This window comes from Cygnus atratus, chromosome 8 (assembly GCF_013377495.2).
Source record: "Cygnus atratus isolate AKBS03 ecotype Queensland, Australia chromosome 8, CAtr_DNAZoo_HiC_assembly, whole genome shotgun sequence".
Classification (NCBI taxonomy): domain Eukaryota; kingdom Metazoa; phylum Chordata; class Aves; order Anseriformes; family Anatidae; genus Cygnus; species Cygnus atratus.
Genome location: NC_066369.1, coordinates 17,963,316 through 17,987,528, shown reverse-complemented (window position 1 = coordinate 17,987,528; position 24,213 = coordinate 17,963,316). Strand labels below are relative to the sequence as shown.

The window sequence follows — 24,213 nt, the reverse complement described above, 5'->3', positions numbered from 1 at the left end:
GGGGAGCACACGCACGGAGGGAAATGAGCTCGACGAAACGCTTTTAGAGAGAAATGGTTTATTGAAAGATCCAACCCGCTTAAGGGAACCCAGAATTACTTCGGAGATCTCAAAATAACTGTGGGGAAAACAATTCTGTGAAGCAGGCTTGGCCTTGTCCTCGCTGGGCCGCACAACTGTGTCCACAGTTCCACAGACTGTCAGCACTAACGCTGAAGTGCAGAAATGCGTGAGTGCTGTGAAGTGGAGCGTCACGCTGAGCACGACTGCTGTTCGCAGGAACATGCTGTGTGAGCATCCACCGTGCTCACTAAATCCTCAGACTTCTGGCTTAACCTCATCTGTTCCTCCTCTGGGTTGAGAGTGGAGTCTGTAAATGAGAAAAGAGGATAAAGAAGCCACGTGACTGTTTTTTGTTTTATTTTTTTAATACATTGAGGTACTGACTCAGTGCTAGTATGATCAGCCTCAACAGTTTTTCACATCGGCATGTGTGGAACAGGGCGTTACCCAAAGCCATACAAAAAATTAATCACAAAACCATTATGTAGGTATAACTCTTGGTGAAAACAGTAAGACTTCTGACTTCTGTTGAGGCTCGTTCTTGTGGTTTTAGTGTGTACCACTGTTGAACTGATGTAATTTTTAGAAAAGTTCACTTTTCCCATCATTCATATTTAGGTAGTGCGAACTCTAGCTACGATGCTTGCTAATATGGCTTATTTTCTGGTATGCAAAGTTATTAATATATTTCATCCTTTTTTTTTTTTTAATTTACTGAAGAGGAAAAGGTGAAATGGGGTGTCCCTGCCTGAGACAGAGCTTTTTTCGTATGCTAGCATCCTAACAAGCTGAGCAACTTAAACAGCCAGATCACATGAAGCCTTAATTTGGGCTGTAGCTCTGTGTCTTGCTGTGGAGAAGAGGAAAGAGAAAGAGTAGGGAGCTGTGCAAGAGTAAGAATCACAATCTAACATGCACCTTGCATTGTGCACAAGTACACCGTTTTAGACTCACCAGCTGGTACACAGTGGAAACCCATGGAGATGGGAACAGTTCTGGTTGCTGAGCAGCCTTCTGCACAGTGTAAAACTGGCTCCATGGAAAAGCATTTTGAGACCTTTTTGTCAAATGCAACTGGCTTCTCAACTTTGACAAATCTACGCTGCAGCTTGCAAGCTACAAAAATATATATATATATATTTTTTTAAAGAATCTATAGTTTATATAAATAACTTCTGAATTCAACATATAGAATTAGCAAAAATTAAGACCAATGGCCATACTGACAAACACAAGATACGTGAAACTAATCTCATTCAAGGGAGTGCTACTTTCTGTCAAAGACTTGGACTGTAAGGCATCTGGGGGGACAATCCCCAGGACAGAGGCATGTTAAGTCAGATCTCGGTCGGACATGGGTGTGGAAATCCAAAAGATACGTGTGCATCCCTTGCTCTGCTGGCACTCAGATTTACCCAAACTACAACAGCACTTCAGTTTGGGTCAGTAGTGGCTCCTCTACATCCATATATCCACTTCTGCACTGTGCCTAGCATCACAGCCACCTTGCCATGGCTGAGCAGCTTAGGCGTTACGACCCTGTGATCTGGGCTTCACTAGACCAGTCTCCACAGGGGAGCTTGACCCTAAGAGCGTGTTCCAAAATGCCACCTCTTGCCCATGGGGTGTGGTGCACCCTACCGTGTTCAGTTACGCTCATGTTGTTGTTTTTATACAGGAGCTAAATGGTAAGAACAGTCATTCCCTGTCTGAAGGTTTCAGATTAATTCCATCTTCAGCCTGAGTAAATTAAAACATCTATTTCCCACACAAGTGCCCTCTGTTTTGTTAGTCAATGTTAGATTGTTTTGTTTTTTTTTTTTCTTTCTGGGATTTTAAAGCCTGAAAATAACAGAATGGAAATAAAGCATGAAACTTTTAGGTACAAGATAAAATGTCTTTTGTAAACAGTTAAACTATCTACTTTTCATAACAAATTATCAGCTTGGGGAGATTTAGGTTTATAATTTTATCTAGAATGCACAAACTTCAGGTAGTTCGGTAATATGTAAGAAATTGATATAAAAATGCAATAAAAACAGACTTTGCAGAGAGCTACCAAACTCAGGAGAATGGACTGTGTTTTAGTCTAAGGAAACTAATTACAAAATAGTGAACAATAATATGATCATTGTACAATTAATATAAATCAGATATGTAAATCTTATGACTATTCATGTGACTAATGAATTAGTCAAAGACAATGATACTAATATATGTTAGAATCTAAATACCTCCAGTACAGGCATCTTCTGAGACAATCCAAGACTGAGCAAAACTCACTGCATCTTTAGCTAAGTATCCACTGGGCATTTGATATTCCCTTTCCTTCTCAGCATCATATTTTCCACAAATACCACATGTCTTCCCAGCCATCCAGAAAGCAACCTGAATCTTTATAGAAATAAAAATAAAAATAAATAAATAAATAAACACTTAGATGTTTTTCTTCTAAAAATAAAACCACGGGAAAAAAAATAGTACCTCAAATCTATGTCCATCGTAATACAGTTTATCTATGCCATATTCAGGGGCTTTTAATGACAAGCCTTCCTTTTCACTGCTGATCAGCATGCTTGCATCTGCAACAAGAAAACAAAAAGATACCTTTGAAAATGAGGTTATTGTTTTAGGGTCCAACCTGAACCCCTGTTAAATTCATGGAGACAATGCAGACTGTAATGTATGGTGGAAATGAAAAGAAATGGTGGAAATGAGAAAAATCAGATCCCATCCTGCCTTGGACTAAGCCAAAGCCCAGTGACTAGTGTGGCCATGGCGGGGGAGATCTGTTTGCCTGTTCTGGGAGTCTCCATGGACAGCACAAGGTGCCCTAGCCCTGCATTATTTGGTTTGTGGATACACAAGATTGGCACCTCTTTCTTTGCTCAGCTTTCCTATCACCCCCATGAAAGCCACTTATATTAAGTGGCTTATATTATATTTGAGAGGGATTTGCAGGATTATGTCCTTCTTCAAAAGAGCAGAAAATATTAAGTGAAATAGAAAGATGAGTCTCCTACCAGAACTGGGTGTGTATGGAACATCTGTTGGGGTCTGAACACCATTAATCTTCAACTGGATGCGTCCATTGGAAACATACATGTCAACCTTACTTTAAGTAAAGGAAACGAGTATAAATAAATGTTCCTCCTCCTCACTATTCAGCTCACAGTTTCTAGTCCTGGTAGAACCAACACTGCAGGATGCTCGTATCATTTTGTGAATAATTACCTGTTACCCTTTGGGAAGAAAATTAAAAGAGCCCAGAAGAGCATGCCAGGAGGAGTACTCACAATAACCCTTTCTCCAGTTTTCTGAGCATCTCTTTGTGTCACAGTTCAAGCAGTAAGACACCAGGCTACAGAAACCCTTGCTGCAAAACAATGTAATTCCTCTTATATGTTCACATATATTCAAGGTGCTTTACATTTCAGAGGAAGATTGGGTTCTGTACAGCAGTTATGATCTCTTACAGCTTGAATAGCCTGTGTAGTACAGTATTTTCTTGGTAGCAGTGTTTGCTCTAATGAAGAAATATGACACGTACGCACATCAAAAGCATACGAGTGCTATATGAAACAATGAGGAATGACACAGTGGCAAGGAATGTATCACAAAAGATATGGTCTATAAAATAAGCATCCTTCAGTTCTTCCACAAAACAGGTGCACGGAATACTAGTTTCTCTCTGTTTCTCTAAGATTATGGCACAGATGGGCACACAATTTTCAAAAATAAATAATTACTCATAATGAAACCTTACAGATCAAAGCCTATTTATGCACTTTGAAGAACATTCCCTACAGTGATTTTGGTATGCATAATCCTATACTACTTAGAATATCAGACTATATTTGTAAAGAAGAACCTATGGTTGCTCCAAGATGAAACAAAGCATGTCTTAAATTAGTTTCAAATAGATTTAGTACATCATGTACCAACTAAAGGATGACCTAAGAGAGTGCATCTAATCTGGGATAAGTAATTCCCTTTTTAGGTATGTCCACTTCTCAACATCTCTGCTGAGATGATTGCAGGTGCTAACTAGTCCTAATTATTAGTTTGGCATAGGAGGTCAGACTAAATTATTACAGTAGTCCCTTTTGGATTTATAGTTTATGTTTCTACCTAATTACTGAGAACTGAAATGAGGCAGTTAAATGCTTACAAATTAATGAAGAGTTTCAGGCAGTAAAGACTTTAGGTTACTGTGAACCTCAGATGTATTTCAGAAACAAAGGACTTCTCAAAGGCAAAGTCCCAAATCTCAGTGACATTCCTAGAAACCTTTCCATTGACGTCAGTAACTTTTCCAGGAGTCTTATGAAGTACCACTCTGCCTTTACAGTCTGGTCTCCACATTTATATCAGCTTGACATCTATCTGTCATTATGTTTGCAATTACTTACTGACTGGCGAGTCTGACATTTATTGCTATAAGGTCAGCAGATTCTTCAAGTCTTTTCATCATAACTAAGAATTTCAGTTCTGGACTACAGTCCTGTGCCAAGACGTGGAAGCAATTCGCAGGCATTGAATAGTTAAACTCAACTCCATTGAAGGTTGTGATCACATTTTGGGAGACTGAACAATGAGCTGAAAAAAGTCAAAAGTAAACCTTTTATACTTCAAGACAGTTACTCTATTTTAAATGGGGAGGGGAAAATGAAACAAGTAAAATTCTCCTTTTTTCACTGTTATTGTATTTTGTTGGAAATCTTACCAGTTCCAAATAGAAATTATTTTACAACAATTTTAATTAACAGACAGATGTTTAATTAACATTGTGTTTTTACCAAAGAAATATGCATAGGCATGATATTAGACCACTGATTTCAGGCAAAATGTGTCTCCGTATCCCAGAATTACATAAAGCCTTTCCACTAATAATTTAACCTAAGTATCTTACAATTATGTCTTAATACGGCAAGAATGAATAAGTAACCTTTTAAAATCCGGTGCAGGAGGTAAAATTAACGGGTATATTTTCTGAAGCTGTTTCAGCTTCTTTGTAGCAGTACTATTCAAGCAGAACACCACAAACCTGAGGTCACTTAAGTGTCCTTCTCATAAATTTTGTAATGCTTTTTTTCTCCTGGAGCAGTCTCTGCAATGAAGTTCAAATGGATATACTGGGGGACAGCATATGTCTGAATCGCTGTTTGGCATTGTACTGAATACTTAATCTTGCTAACATGCTTCCTTTTCCTTACATCTTTGCAGCCTCAAAGATTTTCATTACAGACAGGTTTACTGCTATGTGAAGTCCAACTGATTTTTCAAGTGAGCGTAAAACAATTTCAAGTTACTTTAAAAATATGAGTCATATTTACAAAAATCTGCAAAGTAGGTACTTCTGCAGGTAGTTAATTGCTGACCTTTAAGGTTTTCGATGATTGAAAAGGCTGTTTGGGAAAAGATGTCCCAGTCAGGAGATGGTAGCGTTGAAGTCAGAGTACCTGGACTTGAAGGGAATGGTAGGGGAAGCCTGATGGCTCTGTTGTAAATTGTGATCTGAAAACCAGACAGAAAACAAACACGAATGTACATGCCAAATACAGTGCGGAGATGTAATAGCATTTTCCTATAACATTCAAAGAGGCCTGTACTGACCGAAATCTAAACTAGAATCTAGATTTAGGTCAGAGCTAAAAATAAATCAAGTCCTCTATCTACACCAAAAAAGAGCTCTACAATTTGACACATCTGCAATCTACAGAATAGCAATATTATAAATTAAGTTTGATATTTGCCAATTCACATTTTTTTCATGAGTTGTACATCCCACTTGCTCACAGCACAAACAGCTTGCTTACTTGAGATGCTCATCCTTTCCTTGCCTATATGCTGAGGGCTAATATTTATCCATCATGATTCTCTACAACCTGGTATTATTATCTCTTCCAAAACACAGCAAAACCTATCATCTCCCTGAAGATTTTTGGAGGAGTGGTCTTTTTAATCAATAATTGCTTATGTGTTCTCAATCATGATTGTTGTATTACCACCTCTTTTTTATTTCAAGTGTCAACTTGCTACATGAGAAAGAAATGTGCTGTAAGATATTTTCATAACAGAATCAACTATGTGAACACAAGGTACTTGTGACGGAGGAACTTCTTTATGGTTTAATAAATTAAAAATCAAAAAATTGGTGGGATAAAAAAGCTATTAATCTTCAATTTCATAAGTATGTAATGCTCCAGAATAAAAGATAGTGGAAATATTTACCTCAGGTAGCCTGAGGACCACATCGCAGGTTCTTGGAGATGTCAGAGCCATAACCATGGTTGTCTGGCGAGAGGGACCACGCTGTTGCCTTTGGGAGTACCCAAGCATATATGCAGCCCCTGGAAGATATCTGTAGAACCTGAAGAATAAAGTAACTGATTAAAACCATCCATCTCTGAAAAGTTTGTTCAGCATTTGTTCTGACTGAAGTACCCCCATAAAGCAATATGCGCTCTCTGTTAGACAGAAGTTTTATAGTAGGGTTTGTAACTTGGTGTTGTCTATGGGAAGAGGAACAGGCAGATTTTAACAGCGTTAATGGGTGAAACAGTCTTCAGCAGACTGGATAGCAGCATGACATGAGAAGAAAAGTATAACCACCTTTTTCTAAAGACATTCAGAGTTAAAAAGTAGGCACCGATTACATAAAAACTAAAATACTAAATTGCCAAAAAATAGATGACTTGTTATTAATGTTTCAGTCCTGCAATACACGGTTTTAGCAAGGATCCATTGCCCACTAAGATTGTCAATGAGGTGACAGAGGAACCTCTATGATCAGGTTCCATTACAGGCTTTGGATTTAAATAGAGAAATACAGAAAAAAAAGTTATATATATATATAGTATAGTCTTAAAGAAGAACAAAGCTGAATTCTGTAGCTTTGCTCCAGGATGGTCAATTCAATGGTTTCATCCACTATAATAAGGGGACATCAAGGTAATACAATCCCCTATAAAAATTATGCTCTTCAGCAGACATTTGTTAATCAAATCACTTGTATCCCTTCAAACATGAAAGCTTGTATTGCATCTATAACTGAGGTGTTATATGTGTCAATATTTTGGCATTGCTGTGAAGAAAAAAAAAGAGGCTTAGATACAGGTCTCAGTGCTATTGTGGGTAAATGCATGTACAGGTACAATGAATGAATTGATACAATAATAATATATAGAATATGGATATATATGTGGATAGTTGCATATATGAACTGAATACAGAATTTAGTTTTCTTATACTAAGCATCATGCAACATTTGCATGTGTGTTTATTGCATAGTGTGCAATAAACCTTATGGAAGTATTCACATCATCTTCTTCAGAAGGCAGAGGTAAGGTGCCTGCGTTAGGAAATGACTCTCTTAAGGCACCCTGTACAGTCAAAAAGAGACAGACTCCTTCAGAGAACCAAGGTTAGGCTTCTACTTAGAGCTTCCAGGGATTAGGAAGCATCAGGAGACCAAGTTCCTAATTCAGGCACTTTAAATTAAAAGCTTACAATAAATTATGTCAATCCCATCATCCACTTTGTTTCAAGCAGTTTTCCTGCAAACAAAAATGCACAAAATTTTGAGGGAATGAATGCACAGAAAAAAAAAGAGACTGAAAAAAACAATCTGATATAAAATCATATTGATGAAGGGAAATTCTTCTGGATCAGAAATTGCAGAACTGAATCTAATTATCTGAAGCATTGACATGGGTGACTTTTTCAAAAACTGAAGTAAAATCTCACCATCTTGCTGTTCTTCGGACACTTGAAGGTACTTTTGGCCACACCAGCTTCATCTGCATAGCTGGATGAGAAGCAAATTTCCCTGTTGCAATCTGAGTAGCAATGTGGTAGTCCTGGCAATCTGTACCCCATTTAAGGGAACCCTAGTAGAAGGCAATATATATTTTTGTACAAAGCATAGTAACATTGTTATATTTCATTTGCATTTGAGCTGATCACATTTTAAACTCACCGAAGCTTTATGGGAATTTATTACTGAAGCATCAGCACAGAGTTTCCATCTATTTGATTCTGTGATGCTTGAAACAAAAATCTGTATCCTGAATCCGACGGGCTGTCTGTCAGCGTACAGTACGAGCTGGAATCCTGTCGGCTGCTCGTTTCTTCTGATGGCACGAAGAACTGCAGCCAGTATTGGTGGCTTGCTGTCTCCCAAGAATTTAGGCTTAAGTCAGTAGGGAGGAAATAGAGACCAAAGACAAAGCATTAGAATTACTGTATAAGAACAGAAATAAAAAGTATTTGTAAAGGAAAAGCTTCATTCAAGTCTTTTTATATAAAGTACATGACAGTATCGTAGATCATCACTCTAGCAGTTCGGTGCATGTGTGGTTTTGCCCGTCTTTCAAGGGAATGCTCTTACAACCTTTGTAAGTACAACAGTAATGTTATCATAAACATGCATTCATTTGAAATCCACAGTAAATGTCTTTATTTCTTGTGTGTGAAGACACTCACCTGAGACATAGCTGTAGAGATGCCTTCATCACTAACTGAAGAAGAAGAGGAGCTGCTGCTGCTGCTATTCAGAACTTCCCTTTGTGAGTCCTGCAACAACAGAAAATCACTCTGAAGCAAGTTGTTTACCATTACAATTCATCGCAGAACTAATTTTTCGTATTTTTATTTTGACTGAACTAAGTTCCAGTCAAGCTAGTGAGAGCAATTATAGGCCCTGCCCACAGCATAAGCAGAAAATGTACCTGTTCATCTGCTGGCTTGAACCAAAACTGGTAAATGGGTAGATGTGCCTGTGAAGATAGATAGTATGTAAGAAGATCCAAGAGAAGAAAAACAACTAACTTTTGACAAATGCTTTAATAAGTTCAGTATTGAATACGGAAAAAAGGTAAAACAAGATGCAAATTTTTAAACATTTTAAACTGAAACCTTCTGGAATATGAAATTCTGAACTGAAATGCTTCAGAGAACCAGAGAGGTTAAAAACAGGAAAGAGCTCTGCTAGGTTACCTCATCCATGCTGCAACAAACAGTCTGTTTTGTCTTTCTTCGGTACATGCCCTTTGGGCACAATTTCCTGATTTCTAGTACAAAAACATTCACTACAAGAAGTATAAAGAATCCAGTCTGGGTGAATTACCCATTGGTTGGGATATTCACTATCCCCACTGCAGTGTTTGTCTCCAGGGCGGTCCTCTCTGCTGCTGCTGCAGATCATACTGCTGTCAGAGCCAGCGCTGCTGCTGCTGCTACTGCTCTTGCTGCTCCTGCTGCTGCTGCTGCCATGCTTCTTCCCAAATTGCCTTATTTCTTCGTTCTCATGTTTATTTTCAGGCTCCTTACCATCAGCAGAGGAAGCAGTGGAAGAAGAAGACGAACTGGAGAGGGGGTTTGCACTGGGCTCTACCCAGAGGTCTGTAACAGCAGTCTTTACTTTGCTGTGAATCCGTTTCGTATGGTGCCATGTCTTATTTGTGACCTCCAAAAACAGTTCAAAGAGTTATGAATTTACAGCTCTGTAACATTTCTCTAGGTGTCAGACAAGCATCTTACCACAGCCCTTCAAGGAAATAGAACTTCCTTGCCCCCCACACTTCAGAAGCTGCACCAGAACACACCAAGACCCACCCCTCCCAACAAAAATCCTTGCTTTCCCATGCCAGTTTTCCACATTGGACTTCAAACCCTTGGTTTCGTTCATGGGAAAATATTCCCCCATCCAATGCTCAGTCTCTTACCTTGAACACATTTTCAATGCCTAGGATCTTCTTCAGTTTAGCTTTGATGTTCTCATACAGAGATGTCTCCTCCTCTTCTTTAGACCCCGAACTTGCTACATCGATTATTTTGGAAGCAGCTTTGGGCCCAGCCTGAATCTCCAGCTGTATTTTTTCAATATCAGCATCTGTATGAACTAGAGTCAAGATACTTATATTTCAGTACTGTGCTACCTGAGCATCATTCACAGAGATTGACAGAAAAGATTGCTTTCATTACTATACCTGGCTTCAAAACTATCCTGGCTTCAAGTTCTCCAACTAATTTGTGCAGATAAGTATTTCTTAAGAAAGCAGAATTTTGTGACTTTAGGCTGAGACAAGCAGAACATCCCAAACTGGATAATTTTCTACAGAAGACACGTGCATAAGATCTTTGTCCTATACTGTGGTGATGTTCCTCTTCTGAGCCTTGCTGGTATCCCTTGGGTATCACACTAGGAATATTTCTTTGCTGTATTAAACAAAAATATGGTAAATAAAAATATTTTACACGCACACACACAAAAAAAATTGTCACAGCTCCTAAAATCTTTGCTGTATTCCTATTAATGATGAGAATGATGACATTCTTGGCTAAGAAAGGAAGCACTGCTTAAAATTAGAAACTCAAGCATTGGAAGAAGTGGGATTTTTTTCCAAAGTGCTCTGTGGAAGAGGTCAGGTTTCCTAGCCAGCCTTTCCCAGGCAGTGTTTCACAAACAAACTTGCCAATCAGAACCTCCAGGACTCTTTGGAGGGGCTATTTCTCTGCACCAGTTTTGGGATACTATTCCTCAGCTGTATTTGCAGCCAGTATATCCTTTCCATGCCAGCAGTAGGCCTCAGAAGCTGAAGAGCACATCAGAGGATGGGCTTCTACAGACCCCTGCAGGGATTCCCTTGGAATTTGGGAAACAACCTGTATATCCTGCCTGAGCCATCCTTTCCAGACTGTTTTGGCTCTGAAAAACAGGGTACTGTACAAAGGATGTGGCTTTCACACCCCCTCCCCATGACTATGCAGAAAAAGGAAGACATGTTGTCAGAGCAACCCGTCTGCATGAGATGACAAGAGCCAGCAAGCCCTGAATAAAAGTGGCTTAAACATATTGAGACTTATGTTAGGCCTGGTTTGGGATACATCAGGCACCTGCTGGGTCTCACAGTTTCCTTGTTTGTGATCTGATTAGCCAGCTGCTGTGTTGGGCGTGCTCAGCCCCAGTGAGATATGTTCTGTTCTCTACCTGCCTGCAGTGCAGGCGATGAGAGGCCTTGTTACCTTCCAGCTTTCGGCTCTTGAAGATATTTCTGATGACTGAAACTTCTGATCGGAGATATTTGTTATTTCTCCTTTGGGGAGAATATGGGTCTTCTTTTCGGAATCTGCTTCTTCCATGTTTCTTGAAATAGCATAAGCTTCACTCCTGTGGAGGTGACAAATGGCAAACAAGTAACATCTGATTTTGCTTAACCCCAATTGTCTTTAATACCAGAGAGCTATGGGCAATACAAAAGAGAATATTAAGCTTCATGTGGTTACCAAACTACAGCAGAGCCTGACAAGAGTTGTAGGTTCATGATTTTATAACAGGGAGCTCACAATCAGTAACACATAACAACTGAAATGCAGCTAACTCTTCTGTACCTTACAGCTGCAAGCTCAACCTCCTGGTGGCAAGGAAGGGTTTCAATCTTCAAATTTTTCTCTTTCATATTAACCCTGGCATCAAATTTCATTGTAGTGTTGGCACTGAACTCTGCGTGAAATTCAAGACCACTCTGAAAGTATTGCATATTAATCCCCATCGTTGCAATCATATGGAAATATACTCTGAAAGAGTGAAAATAAAAATATGCAATTACAAATTACAAATTAACATGCATGTACTTATCTTTGAAAGGCAGGATTGCATTTTCTTTGTGTTCTTTTAATTGTAAGAACCACTACTAACAGATTAAAAAGATATATCATGTAACAGGATAAAAAAGCTAAAGTGCCACTGGAAAAAGTGAAGGGATTTATTTGATAAAGCTTGCATGGATCCTCTCACAGCCTAATCACTGATACATTGCTTGATAATAAGCTAATGTCAAAATCTTCCTATAGCTTCAGATTTTGTCTATTTTTTTTCACTATTGTTATTATCATCATTATTACTGTTACTAGTAGTGTTGCTGTTGCTTTTGTGGATCCAGAAGTGTTTTCCTTTTCTGCCTGAAACCCCCCCAGCTTGTGTCTTCTGAAAAACTTTCTCATACGTAATCAATGCCTTCACGGCTTAGTAGCTTTAGTCACTGAGCAGGTACAAATATGAGCATTTTCAGCAATGGCAGAACATCGCCACGTTCCTCTTTAATGCAATGCACTTTGCTAGGCTGCATGGGCTGAAAGCATCACATGATTGTGTTGTTTTCTTACAGATTCACTGCTCAAGACTAGCACAGCCATCCCAAATCTGGTACAAATAAGATACTTACGTAATATAACTATTTCAAATATAAATACAAATGAATGTGTGTGTATATATGAAAATATATCATTTTTACTTTGGCTGCATATCAGCGTGAATATCCATGTTGGTTTCCAACAACTGTGATGGTCTAAAATTGTCAGATAATGGTGGTGACAGCTGAATATCAACTGAAAAAGACGGAGAGAAATTATATGAACACAGAAAAAATATTAAAAAAAAAGAAAAATGCGGGGGATACAATTTTTTCAATAAACATAGTAGTTAATGCACGAGCATTGCTTTTACATTTTGAAATACTTCACAGGATTACTTAAAGATTATTACTCTGAAACAGTTACAGAAGTACGTCTCAGATGAAACATGGTGATTACTTCTCAGCCCCTTTGGAGGTGTCTGGACACTGTTTCCCCATTACGAGAGTATTTTTCAAGCCTACAGAGGGATTTACTTTCAGCAGAGGGATTGGAACCACAATTATCGGGAGGAAATTGCTCAGTTAGGTGTCCCAAGCTCACCATCGGCCACAGCCTGAGCCAGCACAGCGCCGCACAGGCTGAGCTCCAGCGGCATGCCAACCACCGTGGGGACAATGTGCCGCAGCTCGGCCACCATCGCCGGCACGGTCCATCGGCCTGAAATGCCTCGCTGGACCTCTTCCACTGCTTTTTTCACCACTGTCTGCCAGTTTGATGATCCAGTCAGACTCTGAAGACAGAGAAATTGGTTAAATAATCAGGGAAGATGAGATGGGAAAGGGAAATTATTCTGCATCACAAACAAAAAAGGCAACAGCCTTGTCAGTACCATTATGGTCTGCTGAATGACTTTGTTATCAACGTCAACAAAGGCAATCTCCTGGCCCAATATTTTGATGTAAGCAGACACCAGAGGGTCTTCTGGAGGCAATTCTTTCCATCCCAGAAACTGCAGTGTTGAGGAGGAGAAAGGGAAGAAGCAGATACAGTTTCTTAAAATACAACATTGTATTAACAAAATGTAGATCACATTTGAAGGATGCTAACTATGGTTCCTTAGCCAAAAAAATAGTAGACATCTTACTAGTCTGAATTGATGTGGCCTTCCTTATGTTGCATAACTGACTTCAGTGGGAGTCTCCCCACATAAGGATGAGGTAAGGACTCGGTAATTTTTGCTGCTCTAAGTAGTGGGTGGCACCCAAGGGCTCATGAACAGAAGTCTTGTTCAATAACCATTTTAAGAGAGAAGGGCAACCACTTACTGTGTTTTAACATACACTTTAAAACAGATGAATTTTGGCTACCAGCATCATCATCATCTTTTGTACTGTACATTAAGGGCAGCTTTGCGTGGTGTGCTGACACATGGTGACTGAAAAAATGGCATCTGTTCACAGACTAAGTACAATATAAGTAAGTACATCTTTCTGTGACCAAACAGGATGGCCAACTCCTTTCTCACTGGAACATCAAAGGGATGGCTAGGAGGGTAGCTGATGCAACCCTGGGCTGATGGGTACTACATATTGCGAACAAATCAGTGAGGTGCATAAAGACATACCGTTTTACCAAGTTCCTTCAGTGTCTTGTATGTATCATATTCAGCAAAGGGAATATTCTGCTGCCTGATAATATTGATTAGGCTTTGTGATCGGAGAGCCACCTGTAGGAAACATCATCGAACATCACAGCCCAAGTACCAGGGAGCTCAGGAATACCTTTCTACCTGGTATTACACCCACGGAGGCCACTCTAAATACATACTTCATGAAGCTGTAGCACTTATAAGGCAGATGACTGGAGGCTATGACTGCAGATGCTGAGGACGTGCTGAGCTTTGAATTCGTCAGCAGGGATAATTTTAGGGCAGCTCAAAGATCAGCCCAGGCTGCAAAGCTTGCCCAAGAAGGTGAGTAAATGCCTGCATGCTGTTACATGGAGTTTCAATCTGCTGGGGCTGCACTGCTGGCTGAAATTTAATTTCAGCTGCTTATTCCCTGTACTTATGCAAAATGCCCCACACATCACGTGACTTTAGTTAGGCAGACAAATGCTCTGCTATGTAAGCTTTCCTTTGCTCTCTTAGATTTTCATGCCTATACTGAATGTTTTCATTGCTAAATCTACATGTCAAAAAGCCCAAATACAAGTAAAATCATAACCATTATCTAAATTTTCCATTCCACTCCAGTCCTTACAGCCAGAGATAGAGTCAAACACTACATTGCAGTCCAAATGGCTTAACAAGTAATGCTATCTGTAGCTGGGCCGTATCTATCTGGTTGTTTTCATGAAATACTTACCTCTATAATGTCTGTTGCAGTATTTGCATAATATCCTCTTACTTTCGTGATTATATCAGATGGAAACATAGTGTTGGGACTGTTCATTAGATAGACCCTCCAAATTGCACCAGCCTTATACACATCTATAACAGGAACAAAAAGCAGTAGAGATTTTTCTTAGGGTTTCCAAGGTGTCTGGTGCCTGTAAGTTACCTTAGGTGCATGCTGTACTAGATCTCAAATGATTCTGCCAGTATTCAGCCCCGTAGGTCCTCAAGCTTGTAACCCCAAGAGGGAATCTTTGTTCTAGGGCAGAGTCAACAGGACCACAGTGACTGAAGAAGGAGGCCTAAATCCATGTGCAGATAAGACACCTCTTTCCCCAGCAGATACCCAAAGAGTAGTAGAACACCTTCAAGGGATTTTGCATTTCAGGAGACTCTTGTGCTTTATTCTGTTTCAGGAGTGCACTAAGCCCACAGACCATGACAGGATTTTGTATGGAAATTGTGGAACACAATAGATGCCTTCAGCTAAGCAAGCCAAAGCAGGGAACATGGCATTTGGTACTCACGGGAATAACCACCAGCATGAATGACCTTGCTGTAACGATAGCTCAGCCTGTCAAGTCTGGGGCTCAGTAGTTTAATGGCAATGTTGCAAGCAGCAGATCTGAGTAATAAAGAGTTAAAATCATATGAAGATAGTCAACTGTGACCAAATTCTTAGAAAACTTCAAGAAAAATCACCATTTGCAACTAAAAAATGTACTTCTTTCTTTACTTACAGATTGTAGAGCTGTGGGATCCTGCCTACTGCCAAAGCCTTCATGTGTGAGTACGTGAAACTGGCTACTTGTAGGCTGGTGTCGGTCAGCAGCGAGGTGGCCATAGCTGCTACAATTGGAAGAGCAGGCTTTGTTTCAAAGAGGACAACACAAGCCATCATGCGGACATTAGGAGCAAGTGTATTGTCCATAAAGATCTGGAGAGAGATCTCCCTTACCTGGAGGAGGAAGATAAAACCTGTGAATACCTCATAACTCCTTGGGAAGAAATATTTCCTAAACTGTGCGTGTCTGATCTGCAGTGAATGGAGAACAAAACCCTGAACAGAGACTTGAGCATGAGGCCTGTCACTGGAAATGAAGATACTGCTGGCCGCACAGTGAACAGGGCTGGAAGAAACAGCCATTAGTAAGGGGCCCAACATTACAGCGACTGAAGCAGCCTCTTTCCCAGGACGTCAGCCACGATGGGGTGATGTCAGGAATTCACAGTGTGGGAAAAGACAAGACCTGTAACTATATCTGCCCAGAGTTGCTAACATTACCTGATGGCTTTATTATCCCTGCATCGCTAAGTCAACCCAAATTACACCCTGTAAGACATTTGTCTAAATAATAATTTCAGTTACTTTTGCAGGGTCTTTTCTGGCAATTTTCCTCAGGGCCAGCACAGCATCAGCATGAATTCTGCTCGGTAATGCAGTAGCAGCAGGTGAAAATGTTGGCAAAAACTTCAGGATGCGTTTGATACTGGCTGGCTCTCCTGCGTTGCCTATAGCTTTCAGGGCCAAGGCCATGTCTTCAGCACGGTTTCTGCTGGCAGCTTCAGCAGCAAGGTCGTGGAGTGGCTGAAATCACAGCAGACAGTGGTTAATCATGTCAGGCAGCAGTCTTGTAATAACGTATAAAAATACTCATTGCCAAAGCAAATAAAACAACTACTGGTGCAAAGCCCTGAGTAAAGATGTTCAGATTTTTCTCCCAGGAAGAATCTCACCATCGTTATCAGGACATCATTAACACAAAACATACGCACAAACTTCATTTTCTCCTTGCACAGTGTTGTAACTGAGAGTAAATTGTCGCTGAGCCTGAGCTTTGTTTCAGTCTTCCTTGGAAGATTTAAACCCATTCCAAGCAGCAGCAGGCTATCTCAATACTGTAGTCCTTCTGACTAAGGAACCAGAGCTACATAGGCCGAGGACAATGACCTGAATATTTCTGACAGTGATATGCAAGTATGTAGCAGGGCCTCTTTGGAAGCCCTAACCTATGACATATCTAGAGCTTTGCACACTTCAGTGCCTTTTTAATAGATATTTTAAGTTTGATCTACCTAATGTAAAAGTAGAGAGAAGAATCATAATTATTTTTCTTTAATCCTGAATTGTCATACATAAATTCCAGGTTGTTTACAGCACCTGTCATACCCACAGGCTTCTACCACTTACTTACATTTGAAATTCTGAACTGTTAAGACCAGATTTTTCAAAGGCATCAGCTCAGCATTTCATTTTATCTTAGCAATTTAGCAGGCGATCACAGCTAAGAGTGAGGCATGTAAACACCTAGTTACCTAATTGCCAGCATTGTGAGAGGTAAATTAGAGTCATTAAAATAATTTCTTCACCCCTTATGAAATAAGAAATGAGAGTCACCTACCTGAAGAAGTTCATTAGGACAAAATGAAGGCTGAGCACAGTATTTATTTACCATGCTACCATACCCCAGGTAAACAAGTATTCGAAGCATCGGTGCTTTCTGAATTTGGGGACAGGTCAGAAAAGACTGCAGAAGAAAGAAGCCAGAGTCGTTAATGTTTCAACTTATTAGAGCTGGTATTTAGTGAAAACTTATATCTGAAAAGTAAATAGACAAAACTACTTTGGATTTTTCCTAAATATTTTAAGAAGTTAAATAAAATGCTAGTGATTGAGCTAAAATTAAAGCAAATAGTATTGCTCCAGTTACAAGGTACATACTTTATATTTCGGTTACATTGCATTATTTTCTACAGTTCCTCTATTTTTTTAATTTGTATTTGGCAAAACGAAAACAGCAATTTTCCTAGAATTTGTGGGTTTTAACAGCATCAAATATCAAAGCCACTGAAAAATTTCTGGCAGCAAGTGTTTGGAAACATTTTCTAGATCATTCCCATTTTTGTTAATACCTTACCTTTTACAAAATATCAAGGAAATATGTTGCATCATTTGATTGTAATCCTGTGAATTCACCTTCAGAAATGAATGACAGGGTAAGAGAAGGAAGAATAATCTGTACTCACTGAGGCAACTTCTAGGGTTTGCTTGTTGGGTGTAACGAAATGGAAGGCAAGAGGGAGAGCAACAGCTGCTTCCCAGATGTTCAGCTTCTTATCGTGGATTTTTTGTTTAAGGAACTGGAACGTGTCAGTAGCTCCAGCAGCACAGACAGCGCTCAGGAACCAGTGCCTGCCGGGGAGGGGAGGACCATTACCCCCATTGCCCAGTGCTCCTCTGGTGGGAAATCCTGGCTGACAGCAGTACAGTTACCTGTATGGAGGTTCACTGGCAAACTGCTCCCACAAAGAGTTGATTTGATCAAGGGTCACTAGACGGAACAGCTGAACCATTTGTAAGAACTTGGCTGAAGCTTCTTTAGTGTCTCCTTCCTCATTATTCTTAACTAATTGTCGCAGAGTTTCTGTTAACTGTAGGCAAAAAACATGTTGAAATGTTGGAAAACATGTAGGAAAAAAACAAGTTGAAAGGTGCCATGTCTAAAATAATATTGTGCTGACTTGTTAACCTTATAAATAATGGAAAGGAATGGAGAATATGCCTCTAATACCTGCCCATCTGCATTTTTGATCCTTATGAGAGGAATTGGCATCTGGAGCAGCTCTTCTGAGAAATGATAACGAAGACTTCCCTGGTTTTGCAGTTGAACTTCTGGTACATTTATGGGAGTGCTTTTAATGTCGACCAAAACCAATGCTTGTCTTCAAGAGAAAGAAAAAAAAATGCTTCAGTAGCATTGTACACGAGAGTTGGGCATGTACAGCTGCTGGGGCAGATTGAGGGGTGCCCAGCAGGGAGCTGCACTGACCACAGATGGATTACACACTCCTCAGGTTTGTGCATTGCTCAAGATTAGCTGGAAATGTTATAGGACTGGTGAGAGCTTTCATTATAGTGTTGCCACACTACCAACATGCACAGCACCTACCTTGCCTCCATGCCTGCTGCACCATCGGGCTCGTTGAACGGAGAGACCTGGTACGCCTGCCCCGACGTAGCAAACGTTATCAAAACCCCGCTGTCATCATACTTCATCTTGTAAGTGGACATCACCGTGCCCTTAACGTTTCTGACTTTCTAAAAGTGCAAAGAGACCCACTCATAAATACAAACAGGAACTAGTTAATTTATCACAGACAAGCCAAATTCCCTGCTGGTGCCAGCGCAAGACAGGAGTCGTGCTGGTCCTACCAGGGGGCAGGTGGGGCAGGGGCGGATGTAAGCCATGCCCATGTTCTTCACCGCTCTGTCCTGGCAGTCGGTCAGGTCCTTGCTTTTGGAAATGGTGGCACGGTTATTCTTGCTGTCGTCCTGGATAACATATCTGGTTTGGCAGATGCCTTCAATGCCAGCCTGTGTGTTGATTAAACACAATGAACTTTTCACTGGAAATGGCCTTTCATTACAGCAATAAATTGGTCAATGCAAATTGCCTGGCAAGTGTTATGTTCAGGCAAGCTTCTATGGAACGGTAAAATGAGAATAAAAGTAAAATCAGAATGGAAAAGAAACCAACCTCCTGTAGTTCGTACACATTTTGTGACTTCTTGATTGTTATCTGCATCATGTTCAGAATCCCTCTCACTATGTTCGTGCACAGGACGGGGCAGTCCTCAGGGGCATAAATACTTCCCACCCTTCCCTCGGTGTACTCAAACTTAAAGGCTTGGCTGAAACATGCAGCAATGGTCTCTGTGAGCTTTGAAGATGGAGTGAAGGAGTCAAGGGGCCAGAAGCCGTGATATTTCTCCAGCTTTGGCGATTGAACCTGTGAACAGAATTAGGAAAACATTCATCCTGTCCACCACAGTGCAGTAACAGGGAAACTGGACTCTTCTAGTCCATGGCCAGACACAAGTCACTTGTTCAACACTGCAGGAAATGTTTTCCTCCTCACACTCTTGTTCTGGGGCTAGGGCATGACCTCAAAAATGCAATTTCCTTAAAGGATTTCTGCCAGAAAAAGGTCATGCAAAAGTTCAGCAAATGTGGTGAAGCTTGCTGGGTGAGTGAAACTGGCTATCAGCTGTCTGTATGGGAAGGATACTCGCCTGTTTTCCCCAAATTTTCAGTGTGATCTCCCTTCAGCCTGAAAATCAGCCAAGCCATCCCTCAAGCAGCCTACCTAGACACACGGGGGCTATGTTTGCTCCTGTCCAGCACATCCCAGAGCACCAAAACTGCAGCACAGCTGATGGGGAGGCAGAGATGGCCACAGGACCTCGCACTGGATGAGGCGGATGTCACCTTCTTTGCAAGCGGCTGTCATTGCTTCCAGCTTATCAAGCTGTACAGCTTGCTTGCAAGTCCTTGACTGCTACCTAGTGGGAAATGTGTGCCTGCATGCACATACATAGTCACATACACATACACGCATGCCTCCCACCCTCCTACATAAAGGTACGTGTTCCTGTGCAGACAGAAATGGTTTTAGTGGCCCTGTTTTTAATCAGTGCTGCAACAGTGGCTTGTCTCCTTCTCAGAGTAAATCCTACTCGACTTTTGTCTGTAGTCGCTAAAGTCATAGCACCATCAGTGAGGTTACAAAAATCATGCAGTTGCAGAATTGTATTATATTTGATAATAGGTATTCCCTCTCACTGTTTCAGTAATATAGCAGATTCAGTAAACTCCTAGGATGAATGCTAAGTGGCCTCTTACAATTCTCTTCCCCCCCATGGTGTCATCCCTTTTCTATCATCCTTTGTTCCATGCCAGTCTTTTAAGATGTTTGGTTTCATCTTTTCTATGAGTAACAGCACTTCCAGATCTGATATCATTATATCAAGTGAAAGCATTACCGTTATCATTCTTCACATTTGAATTAATGCCTATGTGAGGAATACCAAAAGGAAGATAATGGAGACAGACTTGAATTTCCTATGTGATGAAGGAATTTCAGCACTGAGCTTTTCTCAAGCTATGGACTAGGCTGAAACGTTGATATTTCATGCTTGAATTTGCATCATTTTCATATTCAAGTTTAGTGTTGCCTTACTAAAACTATCATGAGGACATTGCTTTAAAGCAGCTGCCTGTGATGTCTTTGCCTGGAACTGAACCTAAGGCAGCTTTACCAAGTGGGTGCAGGTGCTGATGGCAGCAGAGCTGGGGCAGCTCCGGCTCCCTCCCATGGCCCCGCAGGATGCGAGGGTGAACATCACTGCCTGAGCCTGACATTGGGCTTGTAGTCATCTCGGCACCAGGAAGGGCCCTAAGCTTTTGTGCAAGGTTTGCATCTTTTTCTTGTTTATTTTACCAGCCTGGAGGTATGACCTGGACTTCTGCTGCATTATGTAGGCAGATGGATGTGTTCCCATGCCCCTTGCGACTTACCTGGAGAAGGTGGTCGCTGCGGGACACGCGGCTGATCTGCAGCTTGCAGGTCAGCTTCACCCCCGCCATCACCAGCCCCTTGCCCTGCAGCCCGTGCAGGATGAGTCCCTCATAGCCATACAGGTAGGTCTTTCCGGTATGAAAAACGGGCTCTATTAAATAATAAACAACAGAAATGCCTCCTTTGTTGTGATGCTACTCACGGGAACCATCCCAGCAAGGAAGGGTGAGGCTGGCTGCCCCAGCAGGCTGGGCACAAGCAGAGGGCACAGCAGGGCTGCCGGGGAGGGCGGCGTTGGAGCCGCTGGCTGGTGGTGGGAGCGCACTTACCGAGGTCCTGCTTCTGAGCCCCTGCATGGGAGGAGAGAGAAGGATGCATGAGAAAACCCAAACCTCTGCAGAGACTTTACATTTATTATTCATTTACTGGGTGTACCAATGGCTGGCAGATGGAGAGCAATGCACTCCTGCGGCAAACCCCACATCCCTTGGGACAGCAAGCCTGCCCCAGCCCCCCTCACTGGGTGCTGTTTGCTTTTCCCCTGCTCCTACACTTAGGTGCAGAAATCTAACAGTTTATAGCCAACCTCATTAAAAGGCTTCAGCGGATTGTGCCATGAATGTCCCTGAAGTCCCCAAGGAGATGCAGCTTCCTGAGGTGGCCATCACAGCTCAGAAGTGCCAGTAAAGCTTAGACTTACCCACCAGGGAGAGCACCAGGGCCAGGATGAGTCCCTTCATGCTAAAAGCGACTGAATGCCACAGGGCAAAATGTGCAGCTTTTATAGAAGAATTATTAACAGGCATGGGAAATTTTGTTGAGTTATCAACTTTTTATCAACCACTCAAACCCGTTGAGGGTGAAGGGATTGGGTACAAGGTGCCGTCTGCTACTGCTGTGCCAAAATCATCAGAGGCAATCTTGTTCTCACCTCACCACCTAACTGCTCTGAAAGTATCTTTTGGAACAGGTGCTTAAAAGTATTAAAATATCATTAAAGCTAAACTATTTATTGTGTAAGAAAAACTACTAATTATTCACTGGAAGCATCTGGTGCTATTGCAGCCTGCGCTAACTTTGCCCAGGTTATCCTGACCTGAACATAAGGCACACATCTTATCTAACTGATAGTGCTTCAAAAGGATTGTGCAAAGCCCCAGGCAGGGCTCCTGTGACACTGCACTGATACCCTCCTGCCAGACGTACCTGCTGTCACCCACAGCGCAGCCCTCTGAGGGTGGGGAATTCACCCAGCAACACAAACCTCGGTCACGAAGACCACAGCAAAAAGGGCTCGCTTTTTGCTCACGTGCCTTTTCTTACAAGGATATCACATCAGTTTCTTTGACCAGCGTCATCACCCACAGAAAGTTGTTGGTGAGGTGGGACCTGGTGAGGCTGCCAGGCGTTACAGACACAAACCTCTTGGGTTACAAAGATGTACAAAGTCCGGTTTGCCCAAACGTGTTTCACATCAAGCAACAAGAGGCAGCATCCTCCCTCCAGGGTGGACACCCCTTCTCCCACCGGTCAGTAGCCGGCCACCTGCTGCCATTTTCCCTGTCCCTTTCCAGTAACCCCACAGGTCCAAGAGGCTGCTCATGGCTCCAGGACTTAGCTGGGTCCCTTGGCTCCCAGACAGCCACCAGCACCACTCCCACCAGAGCCCTGCGGGGAGCGGTGGCCCGGCAGCCCCAGGACAGGGGTTTTCCCACTGGGGCTGCCCCTGTGTACACCCAAACCTCTCTGGGGGTAGGGAACAGAGTTACTGCTTAATCACTGCGGGAAGGGCCGAGGTCACAGGGCACTCAGCTCGGCCAGCTTCTCATCAACACAGCAGAGACTCCTAGCCAAGACAGTTTAGTTTTCTTAATGCTCTCAGCTGATTTTTTTTTTTATAATTGAGCAGCTGAGATGTAATTTATAATAGCTGACAAAGTGTGGATTTTGTTTCTAGATCAAGGATGGCAACTGTAGGATTAAAAAAAAATTAAAATCTTACCTTCAAAATATTTTGAAATATAGCAAGTACTGCACCATGTTTTTACTGGTGCTATATTCTGGTCCTGTTTGTTTTAACGTCATCCTTAGTAAAATTGATAGACTGACAGAAAAGCTAAGCCATTCATGCTGTGAGCAAGACTAGGGAGTTGTATCATGTCTTTTGAGATTTGGTGAATATAGCTAATGGATTTGAGTATGTAACTACTGGCAACTGGTGAGAGGTTCAAAAGCTAACATACTATAGCATATTTATATGCAGCTGCAAAATTTTTTTTTTTACAAAACACTATATCTGTAAAATAGCCATGTCTGGACTTTGTGGTGCAGCAGTTCAAAGTGCAATGCAAAGGGAGTTTGCAATCAAATCCCTCCTAGCCTTGGATGCAATTTCCAAATCCTACGGGGACCCGACAGCAGGGAAAGCCTCTCTTAGCTACAGCTGAGTCCTTTGTCAGCAGGGCCCCTGCTCCCATGACGAGCTGTTTACTTTTCATTTCTTTTTACAATCAGATTTGAGCACCCCACCCCAGTATGCTGGGCAGCGAACACTGCACCCTGGGGCAGGATCACCTCTGCTGCTGCTCCACATTCCACACATGAAGACTTCACCTTAGCGGTTTTCTTTGTAGAACTGAATCCTTTAATTTTTTCTGGGCCATTTCTTCAGTCCGTCAAGTACAATTTCATCTCCCATTCTGTCCTCCCAATATACTCACACCCCTTCATGGTTCATATTTCTCCAGAAGAAATAACCTGAATTAAAAGGAGGGGGAAGAAAAGAAAGGAAACAACAACAACAACAAAAAAAAACCTAAGACAACTGTGAGGTAATGACCAACTTTGCTGTGCCCAGGGGCAGCCCTGGACAGCATTTCCCCAGAGCTCTGCTCAACGTCCACAGTGTCAGGGCAGGAGATGCAGATGAGGCCAGGGCCTCCCAAGAGCCGTGCTCCAGACCTGGCTGGGAACTGGGGAGCCAGCCGGGCAGCCTGATGCTGAGCCCCAGGTTCTGCTGGCTGCGGTCTTGGGCAAGTCTGTGCTTCCACGGGACTTACAAGCACCAGCAAACCCAGCAGCTCAGAGGGAAGTCACCTCACAGCATTACTGCCACTGCCCAAGAGTGACAGCGTTTGAACTGTGTCTGCCTCTCACACCTGTCTTTCAGATTCCTTTCAGTACTAAGGACACTTACCTTTCCAAACTATAAAATGCACACGCATACATTTGGAGGTGCCAAAGCTGCAGGGGAAAGCA

The 24,213-nt window shown here is 41.8% G+C and overlaps 1 protein-coding gene across 1 annotated transcript; it reads right to left on the bottom strand.

Moving 5' to 3' along the window:
* Window positions 1-74: 74 nt before the first annotated feature.
* On the bottom strand, window positions 75-21,695 carry LOC118243550 (vitellogenin-2-like). The gene is made up of 35 exons (XM_035537698.1): window positions 21,656-21,695; window positions 21,285-21,305; window positions 20,955-21,106; window positions 19,135-19,386; window positions 18,810-18,971; window positions 18,547-18,695; window positions 18,169-18,319; window positions 17,871-18,028; window positions 17,624-17,789; window positions 16,999-17,124; window positions 15,966-16,184; window positions 15,337-15,554; window positions 15,124-15,221; window positions 14,568-14,692; window positions 13,826-13,927; window positions 13,091-13,210; window positions 12,802-12,991; window positions 12,360-12,453; window positions 11,458-11,643; window positions 11,092-11,236; window positions 10,056-10,284; window positions 9,792-9,967; window positions 9,194-9,532; window positions 8,796-8,843; window positions 8,551-8,640; window positions 8,045-8,257; window positions 7,813-7,955; window positions 6,298-6,436; window positions 5,445-5,580; window positions 4,476-4,662; window positions 3,093-3,178; window positions 2,548-2,645; window positions 2,298-2,457; window positions 1,018-1,179; window positions 75-370 (listed from the first exon to the last, which is right to left on the bottom strand). The coding sequence occupies exons 1-35, from the start codon at window positions 21,693-21,695 to the stop codon at window positions 252-254; spliced, it is 5,199 nt and encodes a 1,732-aa protein (XP_035393591.1). The 3' UTR covers window positions 75-251.
* Window positions 21,696-24,213: the final 2,518 nt, after the last annotated feature.

Excerpts from the sequence above, each read along its gene's own strand:
- LOC118243550 (XM_035537698.1), bottom strand. The coding sequence starts at position 21,695 with ATGAAGGGACTCATCCTGGCCCTGGTGCTCTCCCTGGTGG. Across the intron at positions 19,387-20,954 it reads GCAGCGACCACCTTCTCCAG|GTTCAATCGCCAAAGCTGGA; the intron begins GTAAGTCGCAAG and ends TTCTGTTCACAG. Across the intron at positions 2,646-3,092 it reads AGATGTTCCATACACACCCA|ATGCAAGCATGCTGATCAGC; the intron begins GTTCTGGTAGGA and ends TTCTTGTTGCAG.